Below are 19931 nucleotides of genomic sequence, written 5' to 3' on the forward strand. Positions count from 1 at the left end.
CTTCCCAAGACAAAAAGTTGTTTAAAAAACGATTTTCACTTTCTGTGTTTACTGTCTATGCCTGTGGTTGTTACAGTTAAAAAGTTTAGTTTTAGCCTGCCTGTAATTGCAAATTTTATCACCTGTGTTATCTTTTAAATTTGTGGTTTTCCCTGCCCATGATTGCCTCCATTTAGTGTGTTGAATTGTGGGATTTGCAGTCCAACCTCTGTAGTTTGTCCCTCTCATTCCTTGGTGACAAATCTATTTTCCCTCCAAATTTCTCCTTTGCTCTGTGCTTAGACCTGTGTGCTCAAAGAGTGCACCCCCAGCCACCATTTTGTGTTCACAAGTCAGTGAGGCTATTTAGGGCTTCTGGTGTGATTGGTTGTTGGACCAGTTGTGGGACTAAGAGTAGGGTTAGGCTTTCTATTGGATGTAGGGACTAGGGCTACCTGTACCATTGGCTGCTTGGACTTGGGTTGGGACTAGAGGTAGGGCTAAGGCCTTTATTGGACGTAGATATCAGGGTTTTTGAACTGTTTGGGTGCTTGGACAGGGCTTAGATTGGCTGTAAGGTCCTGGTCTCCCATTGGTTCTAGATGTTAGGGCTAGTGTTGTGATTGGATAGTGTTAGCGCTAGGTTTCCCATTGGCTGAAGGGGCCACCTGATTACTAGGGCTACAAAAAAGCCCAGGCTTAGGGCGTCTCAGCCCGGGCGTCGAGGCTAAGGGCGGAGAGGACAAGGCTAGTTGCCTGTTTGAGCCAGTTAAGGGGGGAGAGGACAAGGGTAGTTGCCTGTTTGAGCCTGTTAAGGGTGGAGAGGACAAGGGTAGTTGCCTGTTTGAGCCTGTTCGAGACTGGTCGGGACTAGGGCCAGAAATGCTGCCCTTTTTCTCATTTAACAATACCCAGCCCACACCATCCACAACCACAAACAGAGCAACACACTCACACCAAATATACACCACTCACAACACTATGCACAGATTAATGTACCAGCATGCACCACCAAACCACATCTACTCACCCTACTATCCCAACTACCACACATATTCACCATCACCCACAAACAGTACACAAATCTATCCAATACCACTAACCAATACACTCCTCGCTAACACAACACCATACATAACTACATCCCACTCAGACACACTCTCCCTGCTGTAATTACACCTAACAGTCGACATTTAATCACTAACAAACATATAATGATCCTACCATCTATTGTCCAACAAACATCCTCCTCTCCCTTCTACCATAATAACACTAAGACACAACACACACACTGCACACCACCACACTTTGTAACTCTTGAAACAAACCAGTCTAAGATAAACACTCTCACCTCTACTTCATTCCCTCCTACACACAACATACTCTACTCATAAACACATCCCCACCCCCTCTACGTCACAACCTCCTCTCACAAACAATACTACACAACCAAATCCAGTGCCTGAAACATATACATCAGCACCCCTTTTCACTACACCTCAAAAGCAAAACCTATCACACACACTAGCACAACAAGATCTTCAGAGCGCAACACCTCATAATACTTACCATCACAAAATACATACATATACCCACCTTTCAAAACACAAAAAAGGAACAAACTCCAATGCCAAGCTTTCACTTTTCCACCACACCTAACACATCCATTGGACAATTTAGAACATTACGACATGACCCACATGCTGCACCACCTCCCCTGACTCATACACCTTCTGCCTTAAACACACGCAAAAAATATAAGCAACATGCCACACCTCACAACTTTGCTTCCCCAAGTCTACCTCACAACAATATTACACCACAAAAGCAACACAGCACTCCAACTCACTCTCAAACAACATCTCCAGCACATACACATGCAGACCCATCAAAATGTTTTCTTAGCATGCTGGATGAGGAACACGATAAAGAACAGCTACATGATTGCTATCCTAATACAGCTAATACCAGCACTAAAAACACACCTGCTATACACCCACACAATACTGATCACTCTTCTACAAAACAAAGTCCCACTATCACCAAAGGCCACTCTCTACAATGTCTACTAATAAATGCTCGATCCCTCTCTAAAAACAAGCATCACATCTACGACATTCTCACCGATGCAAAACCAGACATACTATTCATTACCGAATCATGGTTGGGAGAGGATATGGCCCAAACTCTTATAGCCAAAAAAGGAGGTGGTCTAGCTGTTGTATTCAGGCAAATAATACATATCACTAAAGTTGACAACATTTCCATAAAGAATTGTGAGGTTCTCCTAACAAGATGCAATCCTACACCGTCTTCCACCTGTAACTTCCTGCTCCTTTACAGACCTCCACCTAGCAAGACAACATTCCCAGACTCACTTCTAGACCCAGTTTCAAACCTGATAACAATACAATCCAACCTATGCGTTCTGGGTGACCTTAACATTTGGTTTGATAAAACCAATATGACCCATCCAAAAACAATAATCACCGGCCTAGACGCATTGAACCTGCATCAGATTGTCTCCAATCCGACACACACCGCTGGACATATCCTAGATGTCATTTTTGCTAATACTGAACTAGTTACCTTTCAAACTATAACTCCAGTCACATGGTCAGACCACCACTTGCTTGCTTTCCAATATAAAACAACACTAAGCGACTCACCTAAAATTACCTTACATCCATCCACCTATCGGCCGTGGAACAAACTCAATTTGGAACACTTGGAAACACAACTAACATCCAGTATAAATCTGGAAACCATAAATTCTGTTCAGAATCTATATGAGTGGCTACAGGAAGCTTTTGACATCCTGATACCAGTCAAAACAGCACAACAGAACAAAAGAAAAAAAGCGCCTTGGAGAAACATAGAATAAAAGACATAAAACAACAAATTAGAAAGCTGCAACGTACCTGGCTCAAAACAAACGCCAAACAAGACAAACTTCACCTACAAAAAATTAACAGATTATATAAGTCGGCTATCAAAAAAGCCAAGAAAAGATACTATTCAGACATAATTCAAAACGCTAAATGTGCAAATAAAGAATTCTATAAAATACTCAATGAATTTCGAAAACCAAATTGCCTAGAAGGAACTCATCCTGTTACTCAAGATTTCACAGACAAACTGGCAAATCATTACACGGACAAAGCAGACATGTTGGACTCGTACTTAAAACAGAAACAAAACACCAGCACTAACCCTTGTACAAAACAACTACCCAAGAATGCTCTAATCAAGCCTCTCTGTTCCTTCCAACACATCTCACACGATGAATTTATGGACCTGGTCAAAGCAAGCAGGGCTGCCGGCAGCCCTTCTGACCCCTGTCCGCCAAAAAACTTTCAAGACAATTCTTTTAACAACCTCTGCTGCCATTCCAGTAAGAAGAATCATCAACGATTCCTTAACTACTGGAATATTTCCAGAAGAACTCAAAAAGTCATACATACGCCCTTTACTGAAGAAAACAGACCCGCTGAACCCTGACAACTACAGACCCATTACAAATGGACCTTTCCTGGGCATACTAATAGAAAGAGCAGCGTTCGCCCAGATGTCGCAATTCATTAAAGAGAATGACATACTTTCAGATTTCCAAACAGGATTCCGTCCGGGAAGAGGCACTGAATCTGCCCTCCTTGCCATCTGGGATGACCTAAAGAATACAGTTGACCGCAACGGGGTTGCTGCGCTACTCCTCTTGGACCTCTCAGCTGCCTTTGACACGGTTGACCATGACACTCTGAAACAAAGACTTTATGAAGCCGGCATAGAGGGAACTGCTCTAGACTGGATCGCGTCCTACCTTCGAAACAGAACTAATGTCATCCACACCCCACCCTTCTCGTCCAAACCGTACTCCACAAAAGCAGGGGTCCCTCAAGGTTCTATCATCTCACCCATGCTTTTCAACATCTACATGAAGTCTTTACCAGTACTGATCAATAAATTTCACCACACGTGCTACAACTATGCAGATGACACACAAATACTCCTTCAACTGGAATGCCCCAAAGACATTGGAAAATCACCAATTTTCAGCTGTCTCAGAGCCGTGTATCAGTGAATGACTTGGAGCCATCTCAAATTGAAGGCTTCAAAAACTGAAATACTCACGTGTGGCGATTGGAAAAATTACAACCCGCTTGCCGCATGGCCTGATGAACTGGGATCACTTCCTAAAGTATCGAAGGAAGTAAGAAACCTCGGAATGGCCATGAACTCCAAGCTGTCGATGAATGTCCAATTGGATAATCTAGCAAGATCAAGCTTTGCTACTATAAAAACGCTGTAACAAATTTTCCCTCATTTGGGATTTCCACACAAGGTCCAAGCTACCATCTCCCTTGTTCTATCCAAACTCGATTACACTAATAGCCTCTACCACGGATCACCTTTAACGAGCATGAAAAGACTACAACGGATTCAGAACTCGGCTGCCAGACTACTCTTGCATATCAAACCACGAGTCCACATATCCCCTGCCTTGACAGCCCTGCATTGGTTACCGTTTGCCAGAAGATCCACGTTCAAGCTGCTTTGTATTATCCACAAAGCAATACATGGAATAGGACCACTCTTCATCAGGAATAAAATCACCAAACACATTCAACAAAGGAACCTCCGCTCTAAAGGAGCATTTCGCCTCAAAATCCCACCTTACAAGAAAAAACCTTGGGTGGCACATCCTTCTCTGTTCAAGCAGCCAAACTATGGAACTCTTTACCCCCAACATAAGATCCACCGACAACCACCTTATCTTCAGAAAACTACTCAAGATCTGGCTCTTCCCCACATAAGCACCATACGGAAACAGAAATTTACAGCATATCCCTCTGTATATAAGCATTTGTTTTCACTATAGATATGTACCTATCTTTGTGTATTACTTTATAAAACATGTAAAATAATTATGTTGTTAAGAGAAAAAAAATAATAATAATATATTCATCAATAAATAAAAATCATCTTTGGTCTACATGTACATACTTCCATTGTGCTTCTATGTACCTGGATCTGTGTGTCTGTTACTTTTCTCCTGAAAAGCATATCCAATGCACTACCCTATTTCTCATCCTGTGCCTCTATCAATATATTTAATCTAAATATACTTACTTCCTTTATGTATCTATATGCTTTCAATGTACTTATGGATCTATATGTTTATCACTTTCTTCTAATTTAGCATTTTCAATGCACTAGCCTATTTCTCAGCCTATACTTAGTTCAATATATCTTCTAGCCCAACCTTCTGACTCCTCTCAAACTTCTTTCTACTACTCCTTCTAATGCACTACCCTCTCTCTCATCCTATACATCTATCAATATATCCTCTACATCCACTCTCATTTATCCCAAACCCCATACCACTACTATCATCGCCAAAATAACCCTTTCTAGACTCCTGCTCTAACCCTCCTTGCATCATCTGACACCTCTTTTTACTACACCGATCCCCTAAAACAAACCTTTCTAAACTCTGCCCTCTGACTCCTCCCTCCAAAACTCCTTTTTACTCATCCAAAAGCCTCTTCGTACTGCTAAGACCTAAAAAAAAAATCCTTCACTCTTTTATCCCTCCACTATCCTTTTCAATCAAAATTAACAGACTAACCTGTTCACTTCTCAAATTCCATATTCAACTATACTAATATACTGCCCAAATAACTGAATAACATATCTACTACTCAAATGACTTTATATTTATACTATACTAATTTTCAACACTAATCCTTTATGGGTTCCGGAGTGGTGTGCTACTCGCCAGAAAAGAGCTTCAACGCCCATCAGGCAAATCTGCAAATCTTTCTTCCCCTTTTATCCCTCCGATATTCTTCTCACTCCAAGTAACAGACTAATATCCACCACTGAAATTACCTCATATTTCACCATATTAATTCACCACTAATCCTTAATAGGCTTCCTGAATAGCGTGTGTCAACAAGCGATAAATAAATACAAACCTTTGTCCTCCTCTATCCTTCTGCTATCATTCCAAATCCAAATAATTGACTAACCTTTCCACCTCTTAAAATGTACTTGCATGTTTCACTATACTAATTCAACACTAATCCTCTATGGGTCCCAGAGTAGCGTGCTACCTGCCGAAAAAGCGCTTCGATGCCGAGTCAGGGGTAGTACGCGCTATATAAATGCAATTACAATACAATACAATACCCTATACCTCCTGTCTTTCACTCTTGGACGATCTTTTTCCATATTGGCTTTCTCCCTTTGCTACTGTTAGTCTTTTGTTCTTGTATTTTTATTTTATTTATAAAGTTTATATAGCGCGAACATAATCCCGAGGGATATCAGAGCGCTTTACAATTGGAGGGAGAGGAAGGTAAAAGTTGCAGTACATGTGTCAAATCGGGATACCAGACAGAGCACATATCAAAATGGAACTCACAAAGCAAGAACGGAAAAAATGCAAGGGGTCGACAATGAGTAAGATAACTACTGGTACATAATGAACTACAAGCGGAGAAAATTATTTGAGAAGGAAAAAAAACAACAACAAAACCCAAGAATAACATGCAGCGCAGGGCTTAAAGTTGTAAGTCGAATGCATTAGAGCAGCCAATCCAGCACCCTATTAAGGTAAGAACTTGTTCATAAGGAAACTTTTTACTCCCACTTTGAAAGCAACCTTGGTGGAGATTATCTATATCTCTGGTGGGAGAGAGTTCCATATCTTCGGTGCAGAGCCGGAGAAAGTTCTGTGACATGTTCTCCTTTTGCGAAAGATCTGAGGTTTCAGGAGGAGGGAGTCAGCACACTAGAGGGTCTACCCCCTCCTGATAGTTCCAGCTTTTGCGCTAGATAACTGGGTGTTTTGAAATGGAGGGCTTTGTGTGATAGGCAGGCAATCTTTAGCTGCATTCTTACTTCGTAGGATAGCCAGTTTAGTGATTTTAAGACTGGGGAGATGTGCGCATTTCTTTTGGTACCCGTGACCAATCTGGCTGCCGCATTCAATTATGCCTTTAGTGGGGCCAAGGTATATTTGGGGAGACCACAGAGCATAGCACTGCCATAGCCTAGCCTCAGCAAAACCAGTGCTTGGACCACTTGCTTGAAGTCAGCTTGTAGGATGAAAGGTTTGAGAATCCGGAGTGTCCTCAACAAGTGGTTAGCTCCCTTGCAAACATTGCTCATATGAGTCTTCATGTTCAAGTGCTTGTCCAGGGTAATTCCGAGAGATTTAGTTGAGTCAATAATGAGGGGGGAGCAGTTGAAGGCGGTGAGGTGGTTCATCCAGAGGTCTAACTTAGGAGTGTGACTCGGAAGAGAAATGAGAAGGAATTCTGTTTTGGAAGTGTTGAGCAGGAGATGGTTCTCAGTTAACCAGTTTTGAGTAGTCAATAGGGTAGTGTTGAATAAAATGATGTTGTCGGGGGAGGAGAATATCAGATAAAGTTGGGTGTCATCCGCATACATATGGAAAACCATGTCCAGGAAATTTAGAGCATTAGCTAATGGTTCCAAGAACAGGTTAAAGAGTATGGGAGATAGGGTGGACCCTTGGGGAACCCTCATGGATACTGGTGATTGGTGGGAGAGAGAGTGGTTTGCCTCTTTGGGATCTGTGACGGAGGAAGGACGAGAACCATTGCAACATCGTACCAGATAGGCCCATCCTGTGCTCCAGAATGAATAGGAGGTTGTCATGATTAACAGTGTCAAACACAGAGGAAAGGTCCAGGTGGATAAGGAGGCACAATTAATTTTGGTTAAGCATTTTTAAAATGTCATCCATAACATGAGTGAGAGCCGATTCGGTGTTGTGCCCACTGCGGAAGCTAGATTGATGTTGGTCCAGGAGATGGAAATTTCCGATGTGAGCACAGAATTGCGATTGGATGCATTTTTCTAGGAGTTTGGCTAGTGTGGGAATGTTAGAGATAGGGCGGAAGTTGTTAAGGTTAGCGCTGTCTGCTGTAGTTTTTTTTTAGAATAGGTGTTAACTGAGCTGCTTTTAGGCACTCCGGGATCGTTCCTTGTGACAGGGACGCGTTGACAATTTTTGTCCAGATGGGAGAGATGACATCTTTGATTTCTTTGAAGAAAGATGGAAGGTGGCAGCGGGTCACTGAAGTGATTTGATGGGTTAATACTCTGAAGAACCTTTTTAATGTCTCTTTCACTGAGGGGGGTAAAGGTGTCCCAGAAGGCATTGTTCTTGATGCCCATTCTCATTGGTTCGATCTCATCAAACAGGGCCGGGGGGAGGGTTGGAGGGGGGGCGCAGTCCCATTGGATAGCAGTAGAGTCCGCCTGGTCTCCAAATCAATATTGATGAGCCTAGATTTCTCAGTGAAGAAGGCAGCCAGTTCATCAAATGAGGGAGGACTGACTTCAGAGTCAGAGCGGTTTGGTGCTTCAACCGATTGTTGTTTAACCAGTTCAAAAAGTTTCCTTGGCCAATTTGCCGCTTGATTGAGTTGGGATCTGAAATAGTCCACCTTAGCTCTCTTGATTTGTTTGCTATGGGAGCTCCTTACTGATTTAAGGATTTTTAACTGGTCCGAGGATGGATTGGATCTCCAGGATCATTTGATTGTCCTAAGGTTGCGACGTTCCGAGTTTAGGTTGCCTTTGAACCATAGTTTGGATACTTTTGATGAGGCATTTTTTTTGTTGGAGTGGAGCAATGGAATCCATGACGCTGTGGATGGGAGAGTTGTAGAAATCAGTGAGTACATGAGCCTCGGACAGCTCAACTTGGGAAGAGAGGGCAGATTTACATTGGTTTGCAAGATCGGCTGTGTTGATATCCCTGAGGTCCCTTTTCCAAATCTTCGAGTTCCTTGGTTGAGCCTTCCTCAGAGACACCTCTATGTTAATATGGAAGAAGATGTTGTGATGGTCGGATCAATCGCAAGGGGTGATGGTATCCATTGTGATGGTGTGTTCTTTGGTGATGATGAAGTCCAGAGTTTCTCCTTTATTGTGGGTTGGCTGGTCACAATGTTGAATCAGCTCGTGATCACTCAAGAAAGATTTGAGGTATGTTAACGCTTGGTCATTAGGGTTAGACCAGTGCAGGTTGAAATCACCGAGGTAGATGTGAGACAGAAAGGAATCAGCATTACCAGAGATGATTCCCATTAATTATTCGATGAAGGGGAGGTTGTCCCCAGTGGTGTGATAGAAAGTGTGTAGTTTCCACACTGGGCGGTTGTTGCTAGAGATGTTGAGACAAAGGTATTCGCATGATGATGGCGTAGAAGACTGCGAGTGTGCTCTGATGTATACAGGCTAGGCCGCCTCCCAGCTTCAAAGCTCTGTCTAGACAGATTATATCATGGGTAGGGGGCACTAGGAGGTCTAGGATAGGAGTGGAAGAGGGATTGAGCCAAGTTTCAGTGATGATGAGATGTTCTATCTCGTTGTGTTGGATGAGGTAATAGATATCAGAGTCGTGTTTGCTGGCTGACCTGCAGTTGAGTAGTATGCAATTAAGTTGAGCCAGTGTATGGGGGAGGAGTCTATATGATGTTCACTCTCAAGAGGTTGTCATTGTTTATGACTCTAAAAGGTTGAGGGGGGGTTCTCTGTTCGGGTTAGTGTGAATGGCTTGAATAAGCCCCGTAGGAATCTTGTTGGGTGTCTAGGATAAGCGAGTAAGAGTTAAGTCCTCGATATCATTAGGAGCGAGATAGGACATCGATCTTCTGGGTCGGGAGGGTGCGTTAGGTAGGGGTACGGTTTTAGAGACAGTGAGAGGCGAGAGTTGGTCAAGGCAAACTCTAATGCTAGCACTGGCAGGGGCACTGGGCAGATTCGGATGAGAGAGGAGGGAGCTTCACAAGGGGAGATGTTCCAGTGAGAGGGCTTTCAAATCATGAAGTTTGGGGGTGAGAAGGTGCAGTTGGAGGGATAGATACCCTTCCTTTCTCCCTTTTCTGCCTTTCTCTCTCTTGCTCAGCCTCAAAGTCAAAGTCAGAGGATTAAAAATAAGCCCCAGTCCCTAAAAATGAGTACCTGTGCCCTCCACCTGTGACCTGCTGCACTGGACCGGGGCACTGTAGTTTCCACCAATGGACTTTATTTATGTACCATTGAGCAATAGTCTTCATTCCTCTTCCAAAGGGCGCCACATCTAAGGTTTGTAAAGTGACTCGTGCTCAAAGACAAAGGACTCCTTTGGCCAGTGCTGTGTTAAGGACGAGGCATGCAGCTGCCTTGTGGCACCACCATTAAAGGCCACCAGAAGCAGCTGGTTTGCACACATTATCTTGTTAAGGGAGAAATGGAGCACCCAAAACTAAAATATCATTTTGCTTGGGTCTTCAAAAAACTTTGGGGTAGATTTACTAAATCTCCACGCAACGCAGTGCAGCTTCCCGTGAGGCTGCGCTGCATTGTGCGACAGGGAAGGAGCAGGAGAGCGCCATATTTTCAAAGCTATGGCTCTCCCCACCCCTTTCCTTTGTGCTGGCGCTGATTACAGCTGCTGTGCGCCACGCATCACCTTAGTGCCACAGCGCTAGGGTGGGTATGTGAGTCTAGCCTCGGTTTTGAACAGGAAGGGTAGCCTTCCTGTACAAAATACTATCCACAGACACGAGGGAAAACGTTTCCCATTTTGTATGCGTGCTGCACAGTGCGGCTGCACATGCAAGGTCGGAAAAGGAAGAAGAAATGAAAGCATTTCTCCTTCCTTGCGCCTAGTTTAAAACGGCACAGTTGTCATGCTAAACCCAATCTGCTGTATTTAGTAAATTGAGTTTAGCGTGAGAAACCTAGGGTGGTTGCATGCAAAGCGCGCTGCTTCACATTACTTTTACGTTCTTTCCAGCGCTAAACAAGTTTAGCGCTGAAAAGAAAATTAGGATAAAAAGAGTTTGCACTGTTTTGCGTCACTTTTGTGATGCAAACGCAGCGCAACATATTAGCTAAATCTCCCCCCCGTGTGTTGTTTCGATGAATGGTCTGGTCTCACTTTGTTCAGTCCTGCGTTCCCACAACCAGCCTGAAACACACAGCAGCTTCTTTAGCAAAAATCTTAAGGCATTGATCCATTAAATGGTATGAGACAGGCCAGAGCTGCGGAAGGCAAACCAGCAGACGCAGTGAATCCGGTGGACTGAGTCTTACGCAGACATGGAACAGTTTGGAGCGACTACACAGAGTGTCTAAGAGATCACAGCGGAGCATTGGCAGGGAACCAGCCCAGCCCGCCCTTTTATCCTGCCTGACACAGTGACTCAGCAGTACTGAAATACCCCAAGGCCAGTCTTCGTGTCTCTAAAGAAAGGCGTTCATTATGCAACATGAAAGAAAATTGGCGGGAACTGCACAGGCCACCGTACACCGAGCCCAAGGAGGTTACTTGGCTACAGGTGTGCAAGCCAAGCAAGGGCAAAGCTGTAGCCTGGCTCGAGACAGATGCCTGACTCGGCTTGGCCCTTGTTTTGTAAGGACTGGCTCTAAAATTCAGCTACGACATTGCCCCCCAGGCACTAGCCTGCCCGATTCTCTCTCAAATATCGTTTTTGAAACCCAAAAACTTTAGAATACATGACAACTGTGTTGATTTCTAAAATCTTCTTTTCTTCTTGGGCTAGAGGTACTTGTAAACAAATGCATTTGGTATCTAGCTGCACTTCGCGTGGGCCTCATGAAGACCACTAACCCAGAGTACTTGCTCTCTGAGATCTCGGTGGCCACATTGTTTTGCTAATCTATTTAATTGCCCACAGCGACGTTTTGTGCCACACCTAAAAAACGGTCTGTTTTTTGTTAAGTCATGGAAATCCAGTGTGTTAACTTAAAAGTAGTGTCCTGCTTTCCTTTTCACTTAAATTGTACTTTTTTCTAAAGACTTTATATAGCATTAGAAAATTGTTACGTGATAATTCTATTTATGCCATGCCATGCCATGCCAGTGAAAATAAATGAAGCCCAGCAATACAAAACAGACTAATGCACATTCACAGTTGGCAATTTCCATGTTATCACCATTGTACAACTAATTTGTCATAAAAAATGTATATATTTGTAATAAACACATTTTATTGGTTTTGAAGGAGCACATATCCTACATTTCCAAGCAGAAAAAGTAAATAGCATGTACAAACTCGCATCTGGATACCTTGAAGACCACAGTATTCCCACCATTTCCCCATACCCTTGTGTGCTTCCGCTGGTGTCCCCAGGCTTGGTAGAGTGTCTCTTCGAGTTTAGCACCCCAGTCAATGGCGATCTTCCAAGTAGACAGAGAAGTGGCCGTTTGGGAGCACCAGTGCATTGTGGGTTCTCACTTGGCAAGTACTGTTCCAATCCCCAATAAGGTTTGGTCACCCTGCGTTTCCCCCAAATCATTGATTATTCCCAGCAAGGCAGTCCTAGGGGAAGGGTCTACCGTCCTCCTCAGCAGGTGAATAACAGTGTTGAATATCTTCCCCCAATATTGATGAATCAATGGGCGATCCCAGACTACATGAAAGAAATGGGCCTCCTCTGCTTGCCAACATCGGTAAGAGGGGGTTGGGAACTTATTAGCCCTCTGCAGTTTGACCAGTGTAATGTATGTCGTATGTATGAATTAAAATTGTATCATCCGGAATTTGGAAGGAATTACCAGGATTTAAGGGGACATGCACAGCGGTTCCGGATGTGGAGCGATCCCAGGCCCGCCACCAAAATAACAATGACCGGGCCATTAAGAAAAGAGGAGCTCGGCTGGCCAACATCCAGGTAGGGGATTACGTGGTGGGAAAAGATCGACATCCAGGATCCAAGTTTCAAACACCATTCGAGTACGATCTATGGAAGGTAGTGCGGCTCAATGGTACTCTGGTTGTGGCGGAGAAGGGAAATCAGCGTATAGCCCACCACATGTCATGGTTCAAAAAGGCTCCGGGTCCTAGTGAGGACGCATCGGAGCCCGAGATGGAGGTTTGGGAAGAAGAAGAAGCAGAAGTGCCAAGGGAAGGGAGCCAGGCAGTTGGGGCTACCCCTGAAAGACCGAGGGGGGTTGCAGACCAAAGTGAGCCTGACCCCAGTCGCGACAGCAACCACTGGGATGCCGAGAACAGAGAAGACCGGAGTAGGCACCCTCATTACGGGCTACGCAGCAATCCCGAGCCGAGTACCTGGCTATAAGACTTTCTGTGTTAAGGGCTCCAGGAGGAAGGCCGACCATGTTTGGTGATGGGGGACGGGTACATGAGGCAGTCTCCGGAAGTTGTCAGAATGACATTGTGTTTTGTTTATTATTCAAAGTTCTTGGGTTGGATGGGATGTAGTGAGCTACCCGGCCACTGCAATACTTTGTAACGCATTCAACTCCCTGGGCCGGGCGCGGACTGGGGAGTATGTAATAAAGGGTGAGTTCAGCGCACATGGCTGACGGCACGAACGGAGCATATGAGTAGACATCCCTGATTGCAGCTCTGCTGTTTGTAGTTAGGCCTTCCTTGCCCCCCGCCTCGAGAAGTCGGTTGCAGGCCCCAGGGATTGCCCGTGGTTCCCCCACTAGGCTACGAGTGCCTCCGCTACATTCTGGGGTATTACAACTTGCAGCCCCGGACCCAAGAGGGAAGGTTCATAGAGTCAGCGGTCCATAGGGCGAGTCGGCCACATGTTTCCCGGGAGTTACAGCACCAGGATTATAAGAGCGCTACCAGGGACTGGGCTCAGACGGCTATGTCCTCCATCTTGGACCAGTTGGCCACGGCCCGATAAAAAAAAAAAAACTGCATCACTGATTGTATAATACAAGACTTTGCATAAGGAAGTGGCTAGACTAATAGTCCCAAGACTACCTCACTGTTATTGTACCTCTCTGAAGAGATTTACTCCTTTGCACTCTGTTTTTTGTTGAGTACCTTTAAAAAAAAATATTCATGAAATGCAGTTGATACCTGTCCTTTGCAGCCCCAAATTCAGTTTGTTTGTGTATGAAAGATTGACCGACAAATAGAAAGTCAGACTCCCGTCTGTATCTCCCTGAACGAATGTGACTGTTCTTTGTAGAAATGCCATCCACTGCTAATCTACTAGCCTCCGTTACTATGTTTGTGAGAGAGGCAGGCACAGCCCTTCCTGTACTCTGCCTGTTTTGATGTGAGATAGAAGTTTGCAAAGCTGATGATGTGCTGTTACCTGACCACTCTGTGTGTGAGCGAAGAGTGGAAAGCTGCTGCCTGTACTATTACTGTTCTGTTTGTGTGGACGAAGCCCATGCTGTTGGGCAGGGGCATCATTAGCCCACACTTTTAGCAGCTTGCGGTGGGGGTGTGTGTTTAGCAGGATCATTCTATATAACATAATTTAATTTGTTTGAAGCTTCTTTAATAGACTTTAATTTCTAAAAATCTCAAAAATTCGATCACTTGGAATGTAATGAAGGGAGGGATGAACAGGATGGACAGAGGGTGGATGGATGAATGGATGCAGAGATAGAGGAGTAGAACGAAAGATGGAACAACGGATGGAAAGGATAATTGGAGAAAAAAAAGAGTGATTGATGGAAAGCTGGATGGGTGTAAGAAGGAAGGATGGATGACGGATGAAAAAGCAAGAAAGGGAAAAGACAAAGAAGATGTAGAGAAGGAAGTAAGGATATAAAGAAAGATGGAGAGAAGGAAGGATGGTTGAAATATAGTAGATAAACAATTAAAGTGGGGAAGCAAGTTGAAAAATAAAATACAATGGAGAGAAAGAAGAACAAATACAGAAAAAAGATGGAAAGAAAAAAGGACCATATACTGAAAGAAGGATAGAGAGAAAGAAGCAAACATAAGAATTTCTAATTCCTTCAAGGGAGCAATCTCCCCATTGACTGCTAGGTCACTTGCTTCACCAGCTCGCTCCTATTTGTTTGGGACATGGTTCAAAGAAGGGGTACATTATTTTTCTAGCTGCTCCCTTGCTGTATGTGCTTTCTCTGTGGCAGTGTTACTTTAAGCAGACTTTTTTAAAAGACAGCTTGTTTAATTTTGCTTTCTTCTTCATTTTTCTCTATCTCCAGCAAGCCTGTACCAGTCCCCAAGCTTGTGTTCAACAGAGTGAATGGGAAGAAGCACCAACCATCCAGCCAGCATTTCACAGCCACAGAGGACAGCTATACACCAGCGCATGAGGAGAATGTCCGCTTCGTCTATGAGGGTAAGAGTCTGAGTTATCCGGGACACATAGGACCTGATTATGAATTTGGTGGAAAGGGTCCTGCCGTCGAAATGGCTTCAGATTCCCCGCCCGCTTAGTAGGCGGTCAGCCCGCTGTATTACAATGTTGACGTCTTACAGAACAAAAGACCGTCGGAGTACCGCTGACTCCGCCAGCCATTCGCCGGCTGCCTCAATGGTAGCATAGGGAAAAGCAGTTGTCAGAGAGCAGTATAGACAAGGTTCAAGCCATTGGGATTACAAAATACCTTTCCGTTGAGCCAACTGTGGTGGGGAGACCGCCTGCTTCGAGTCGTTGGAATAAAAGGAAAAGGGGTATAAACTCACCCATTTCCTTCTTTTTCCTTCGGTCTCTGAGACCCCTTCCCAGCAGCAACTTGACTCCACAGAAAGCTACCCCGTCAGCGTGGTAATCCAGAAAAGTTAGTTTCGCCCATTTACTGGACTGGGCACATATGATCCCGAATCCAGCAATGGAAAAGTACTCATACAAGGTATTTTTTTCACATGTCATACATATGTGTTAATTTTACCCTAATTTAGTCTAAATGTACAATCCTGAATCAACACATATGAACAAATATTTTCGAATTGCTGATCACGTCGCTTGCAGGTCCCCTACCGTCAGAAACACGCCTGATGGCTGGGCAAGTAGTGATACACAAATATGGCGGATGAGAGACCGTTGACTCGACAGAGCACTTGGGACTGTTGTGGTGGCGGCATGGCGGTAAGACTGCCAAACTCCTGATCAGGCCCATGATCTGCACCTCTGTAGTCTGGGAATTCTGAAAATTGATGTCAATAATATATCAAACTCAGCATGAATTTTTACCCTCATATCGACTCTATGTTTTGTAAATGCCAACATACGTTTTTCAATTTCTGGAAATACATACATTTTTATATAAAATTTAAACTTTACTCATTGCAAAAACAAACCAATCCCCCCAAACAAAATCTTGCCTTTCAACTGGTTTTAAGGGGAAAAAAAATATTTTCCTCTTAAATGCCAGTTTTTTTGGTAAATGTTTGATCAACAAAGATCAGCTTGACCAGGACAATTATGTGTAGCACCGCATGAGAACAGATTTGACCTCCCAAGACCATTATCCAATACATGGATGTCAGTCGTAAGCCAGTTAATTCCATCTCCAACATAAGTGTGATTGTTAGCGTTCTTAGAATAAATGTCATGGTTTGTCAAAGATAGGCATCAATATGTCAACACCACCTTCTATAATGCTAGAGATGCCTACCATATGGTAAGAATAATCATCATTATGTTAGGGTCAGCATCAACAAGGAGGTGGTGGCCATTTTCAAAGAAATGTTCCCAGTATACCAAAACTGGCTGCCAGTGATGAACAACAGTATGCCAAAGATACCTAAAACTAGGCAAGAATGGCTATCATTATGAGAAGGGTACCTTGTATGCTTGGGGGAGGATGGGTCACCAGGTGCTATGGGTGGAAGAGTGACATCACACAGGATTCAGCCTCACTTGTGTGCGTGCACAGACACAGCGGTGTGCATGCACTCCTGTTTACAAACACCCACATACCCGTACGAACAGATGTGCATTCACTGGCATACACACACCCATGCAAACCCACACTTACAGAATAATACATTTAAAGTTCATGCACTCTCTGTATCTCTGTCTCACTCTGTCACACACACACACACTCTCACCCCAGTGTCCTTTACAGGCCATTGAGCCCAGTTCCACCTTCTACTATGCCCCACAGTGTTTTGACCACAATCCAGCCCAAGAATAGCACAGCCTGGGCCGGACTGGCCATAGCGGGCACCGGGTGTTTCCCTGGTGGGCCACCAGGATGAAGGCTGGTCTTCGACCCCCGGGGGGGTGTTTGTTACCGGGGGTAGGCAATATCGCCCCCCTGTAACAAAGTCTGTTGAAACAGTCCCCAGCTAACAGCTTGGTCTTACCCCCCTCCCCCCAGGGTGGTCAGCCGAGCAATTTGCCAGGGCCGATTTCCGTTCCCAGTCCAGCCCTGAGCACAGCGTCCTCCTGAGACATCCTCCTTTTCAGGACACGTGTTTATGCACACTGTGGGCCCTGCAGTCTATGGGCTATCACCACTCCTGAGCCTCCTGGAAGCCACATGGTGATTAACCTTATATTGGAGAAACCGCACTCGAAGTAACACTGCATGTGTAACGACAGGGTCTGCACAAGCAGAATGATTGGCTAGTGGGCAATGATGATCAGGGTAAATGTTATGCACAATTTCTTTCTCAGCATTGTTCCTTTCCATCCTAATTATTCCTCCTGGGTAGCTGGGCCGCTTTAATTCGTATTCCTCACCATTACTAGGCCATGAGAGATTGCCAGTTCTTTGCGGCTCTGGACCCGATAGTATACTATCGTTGGCTGGACCATGAAGATGGACTTACTGTAGGTCGTGGGCGCAGATTGTAAGAGGGCAAACGCAGCCCAAGAACGGATGGTTGCATGGTTACCCTCAGCTCTTTGAAAGAGCGCTGAGTGCTATCCCCTAACCTTAGATTTCCGACCCACCACTCATTTGATGCTTACTGTGGCTGCTGCATATCACTCACAGGGATTGGATCAGTCACCTCTTGCAGTGTGCAGAAAGCAATTGTCTCACATGTTCAGGCACTTTTAATGACTGCTAGAGTTTCTAGTGGAGCAATGCCCCAGGGCTGCATGGACAGGCCACTGACGCGCAGAGCTCTATAAAGGAGTGGAGCCTTTCACCTTTGAAGATACTGTTCTGCATAGGAAAATCAATTCCACCAGTTTTAAGGGCTGCAGGCCTTTCCATACAACAAGAGAGTTTCACCTCTGTGTGGGATAGGTCTCCAAAAAACGGTATCCTTCCATGCCTTTGGGGACTTCATAGCTCTGTATTATTTAAGGTTCTGGATTTTGTTGTAATTTTTTAACACTTCCACATATATTTATCTATTTATTTTCTGCTCATCGTATCAGTATTTATCTTTATTTTGTCCACTATAAAAAATAAGGGGCACATGAGGATGGGACTCAGACAAGCTTCAGACCGCCATCGCAGTGGGCAGGTGACCGTCCGACAATGTGTTGGTGGTCCCACCTGCCCTATTACGATATGACAAAAAACACAGTTGATGGACAGAATGCAGAACAATGTCTTACATTCACCCCAGTACAAAGATCTGGGCCTAAATTCATCGTTTTTTTGCACTCCACACCACCCTAGGTCAGACAATGGCTATATGCAAATCAGCCTTGACCCTGTGCCTCGTGGGACCAGTCCAGCCCGAACTACCAAGCCATGTCTTTCCTAGACCGGAATCAAGCATCCAAGGACCGGTTTCTGGCTATCAGCCGTCTTCAGCCTCGATATTACGATATGACTGCGCCATACAGGCGGTTGTAAAATGCATTTTTCTACTGCAGCTTCTGCTGTTTCCCAGAAAAGTGCTGCAGCAGAAAAAGGTACTTCACAAACATCGATGAACCGCGTGCCAGGCACCATGTGCCCGATGCAGTGGCCTACGGGGTGGCGGGCCCTGCTTGGGGCCAAGTCTGTTTCCTTCTGCCTTTTAATGGCGGTGGGACTGCCATGAAAAGGAATTCTGAAAGGGGCCTTGTGATCCTGACGGCACTGCACGAGGAGGCACCGCCTGCATTCAGGAATACGATTCCAACAGCCACCCCAACGGGATCAGTAAATCCTGTCGGAGTTGTTTGTCCGTCCCCTGAGGTTAATGGGTCCGACAGCCTGCATCGTAATGTGGCGGGTAGCCCGAAGGGCTGTCTGTTACCACCGGCAACGTGATGATGCCCAAAGTTGCAACTAGTTTATTTCCATATTTAAGTATCATTAAATCCACACTAATACTTGGATGCTTGTTAGCAATATAAACGATGAGCAGCCTATATAAAACAACAACACACTTTCTGAGAACATTAGCATAGCAATACTGGCCCGTGCACACCAGCAGCTGTTTAAGGAAATCTAATCTCTTTGTAAATCTCCATGCTGACAATTTACATAGATAATGGCCCGATGGTCATAATTGCCTGAATAGAGAGCCATTAAAAAAAAAAACTTTTCTGTATTTTTTAATTTGTAAAAATAAATACATCCAGCAAACACATTGCTTTCCAGCAGTATGATGGTTTGAAAAACCTGTAAAAAAAACTGAAGCCTTTTTTATAATGGAGTTTTCATTGTCTAGTTCTCAGGGGCATTGCATCAGTCAACCTCATCAAACCTCTGCTTCATTTCCAGCTTTGAATAGGTCCCATCCCCAAGGCTTTCGAATCGATCAGGCTGGCAAGAGAGAAAAATCTTTGGGGTGCTGCGCAATATTCAAAGGCTACAAGCTCTGGAGCTTCCTTTCTCTGCCTCCCTGCTTAGAATTAAACTATGCCAAATGCCATAAAGGCCTGAAAACTCTTCTAGGTCTGCATACGATTTAAATCGCAGTTTCCTGGGTGACCACCAGCACTATTTGTCCCAGCCACTGGTTCCATCTCCTCGTGACTTCAGTAGTCACTTATTAGCTGTGGCACAGGTCTGTGAATCAGGCAGTGCATGCTTAGCCTACATGCCATGATTAAAATGAAAGCTCCAGCCCGTTACCTTGATGGAGACGAGTGAATAGTACTTAACTGAGGAGAAGCTACCACTACTGTAGCTTTCTGGGTGCCTGCATCAAAAGTGCAGCCTTTCCCTTGTAGGGAAGCAGAGACTCTTATCACAAAATAGAGAGACTTCGCCGCTCTTAGGATAACTGTGTGGCCGAGCAGAGGGTTAT

General features: G+C 44.6%; 1 protein-coding gene across 1 annotated transcript in view; it reads left to right on the top strand.

The window, feature by feature from the left end:
- Positions 1 to 19931, top strand: part of MCRIP2 (MAPK regulated corepressor interacting protein 2) — a 136785-nt gene that overhangs the window by 43145 nt on the left and 73709 nt on the right. Inside the window, exon 3 of the mRNA XM_086941281.1 lies at positions 14981 to 15117. Within this exon, the coding sequence (XP_086797407.1) occupies positions 14981 to 15117 (137 nt within the window). The remainder of the gene's footprint in view (positions 1 to 14980; positions 15118 to 19931) is intronic.

Source organism: Lissotriton vulgaris, chromosome 10 (assembly GCF_964263255.1).
Source record: "Lissotriton vulgaris chromosome 10, aLisVul1.2, whole genome shotgun sequence".
In the NCBI taxonomy this organism is placed as follows: Eukaryota; Metazoa; Chordata; class Amphibia; order Caudata; family Salamandridae; genus Lissotriton; species Lissotriton vulgaris.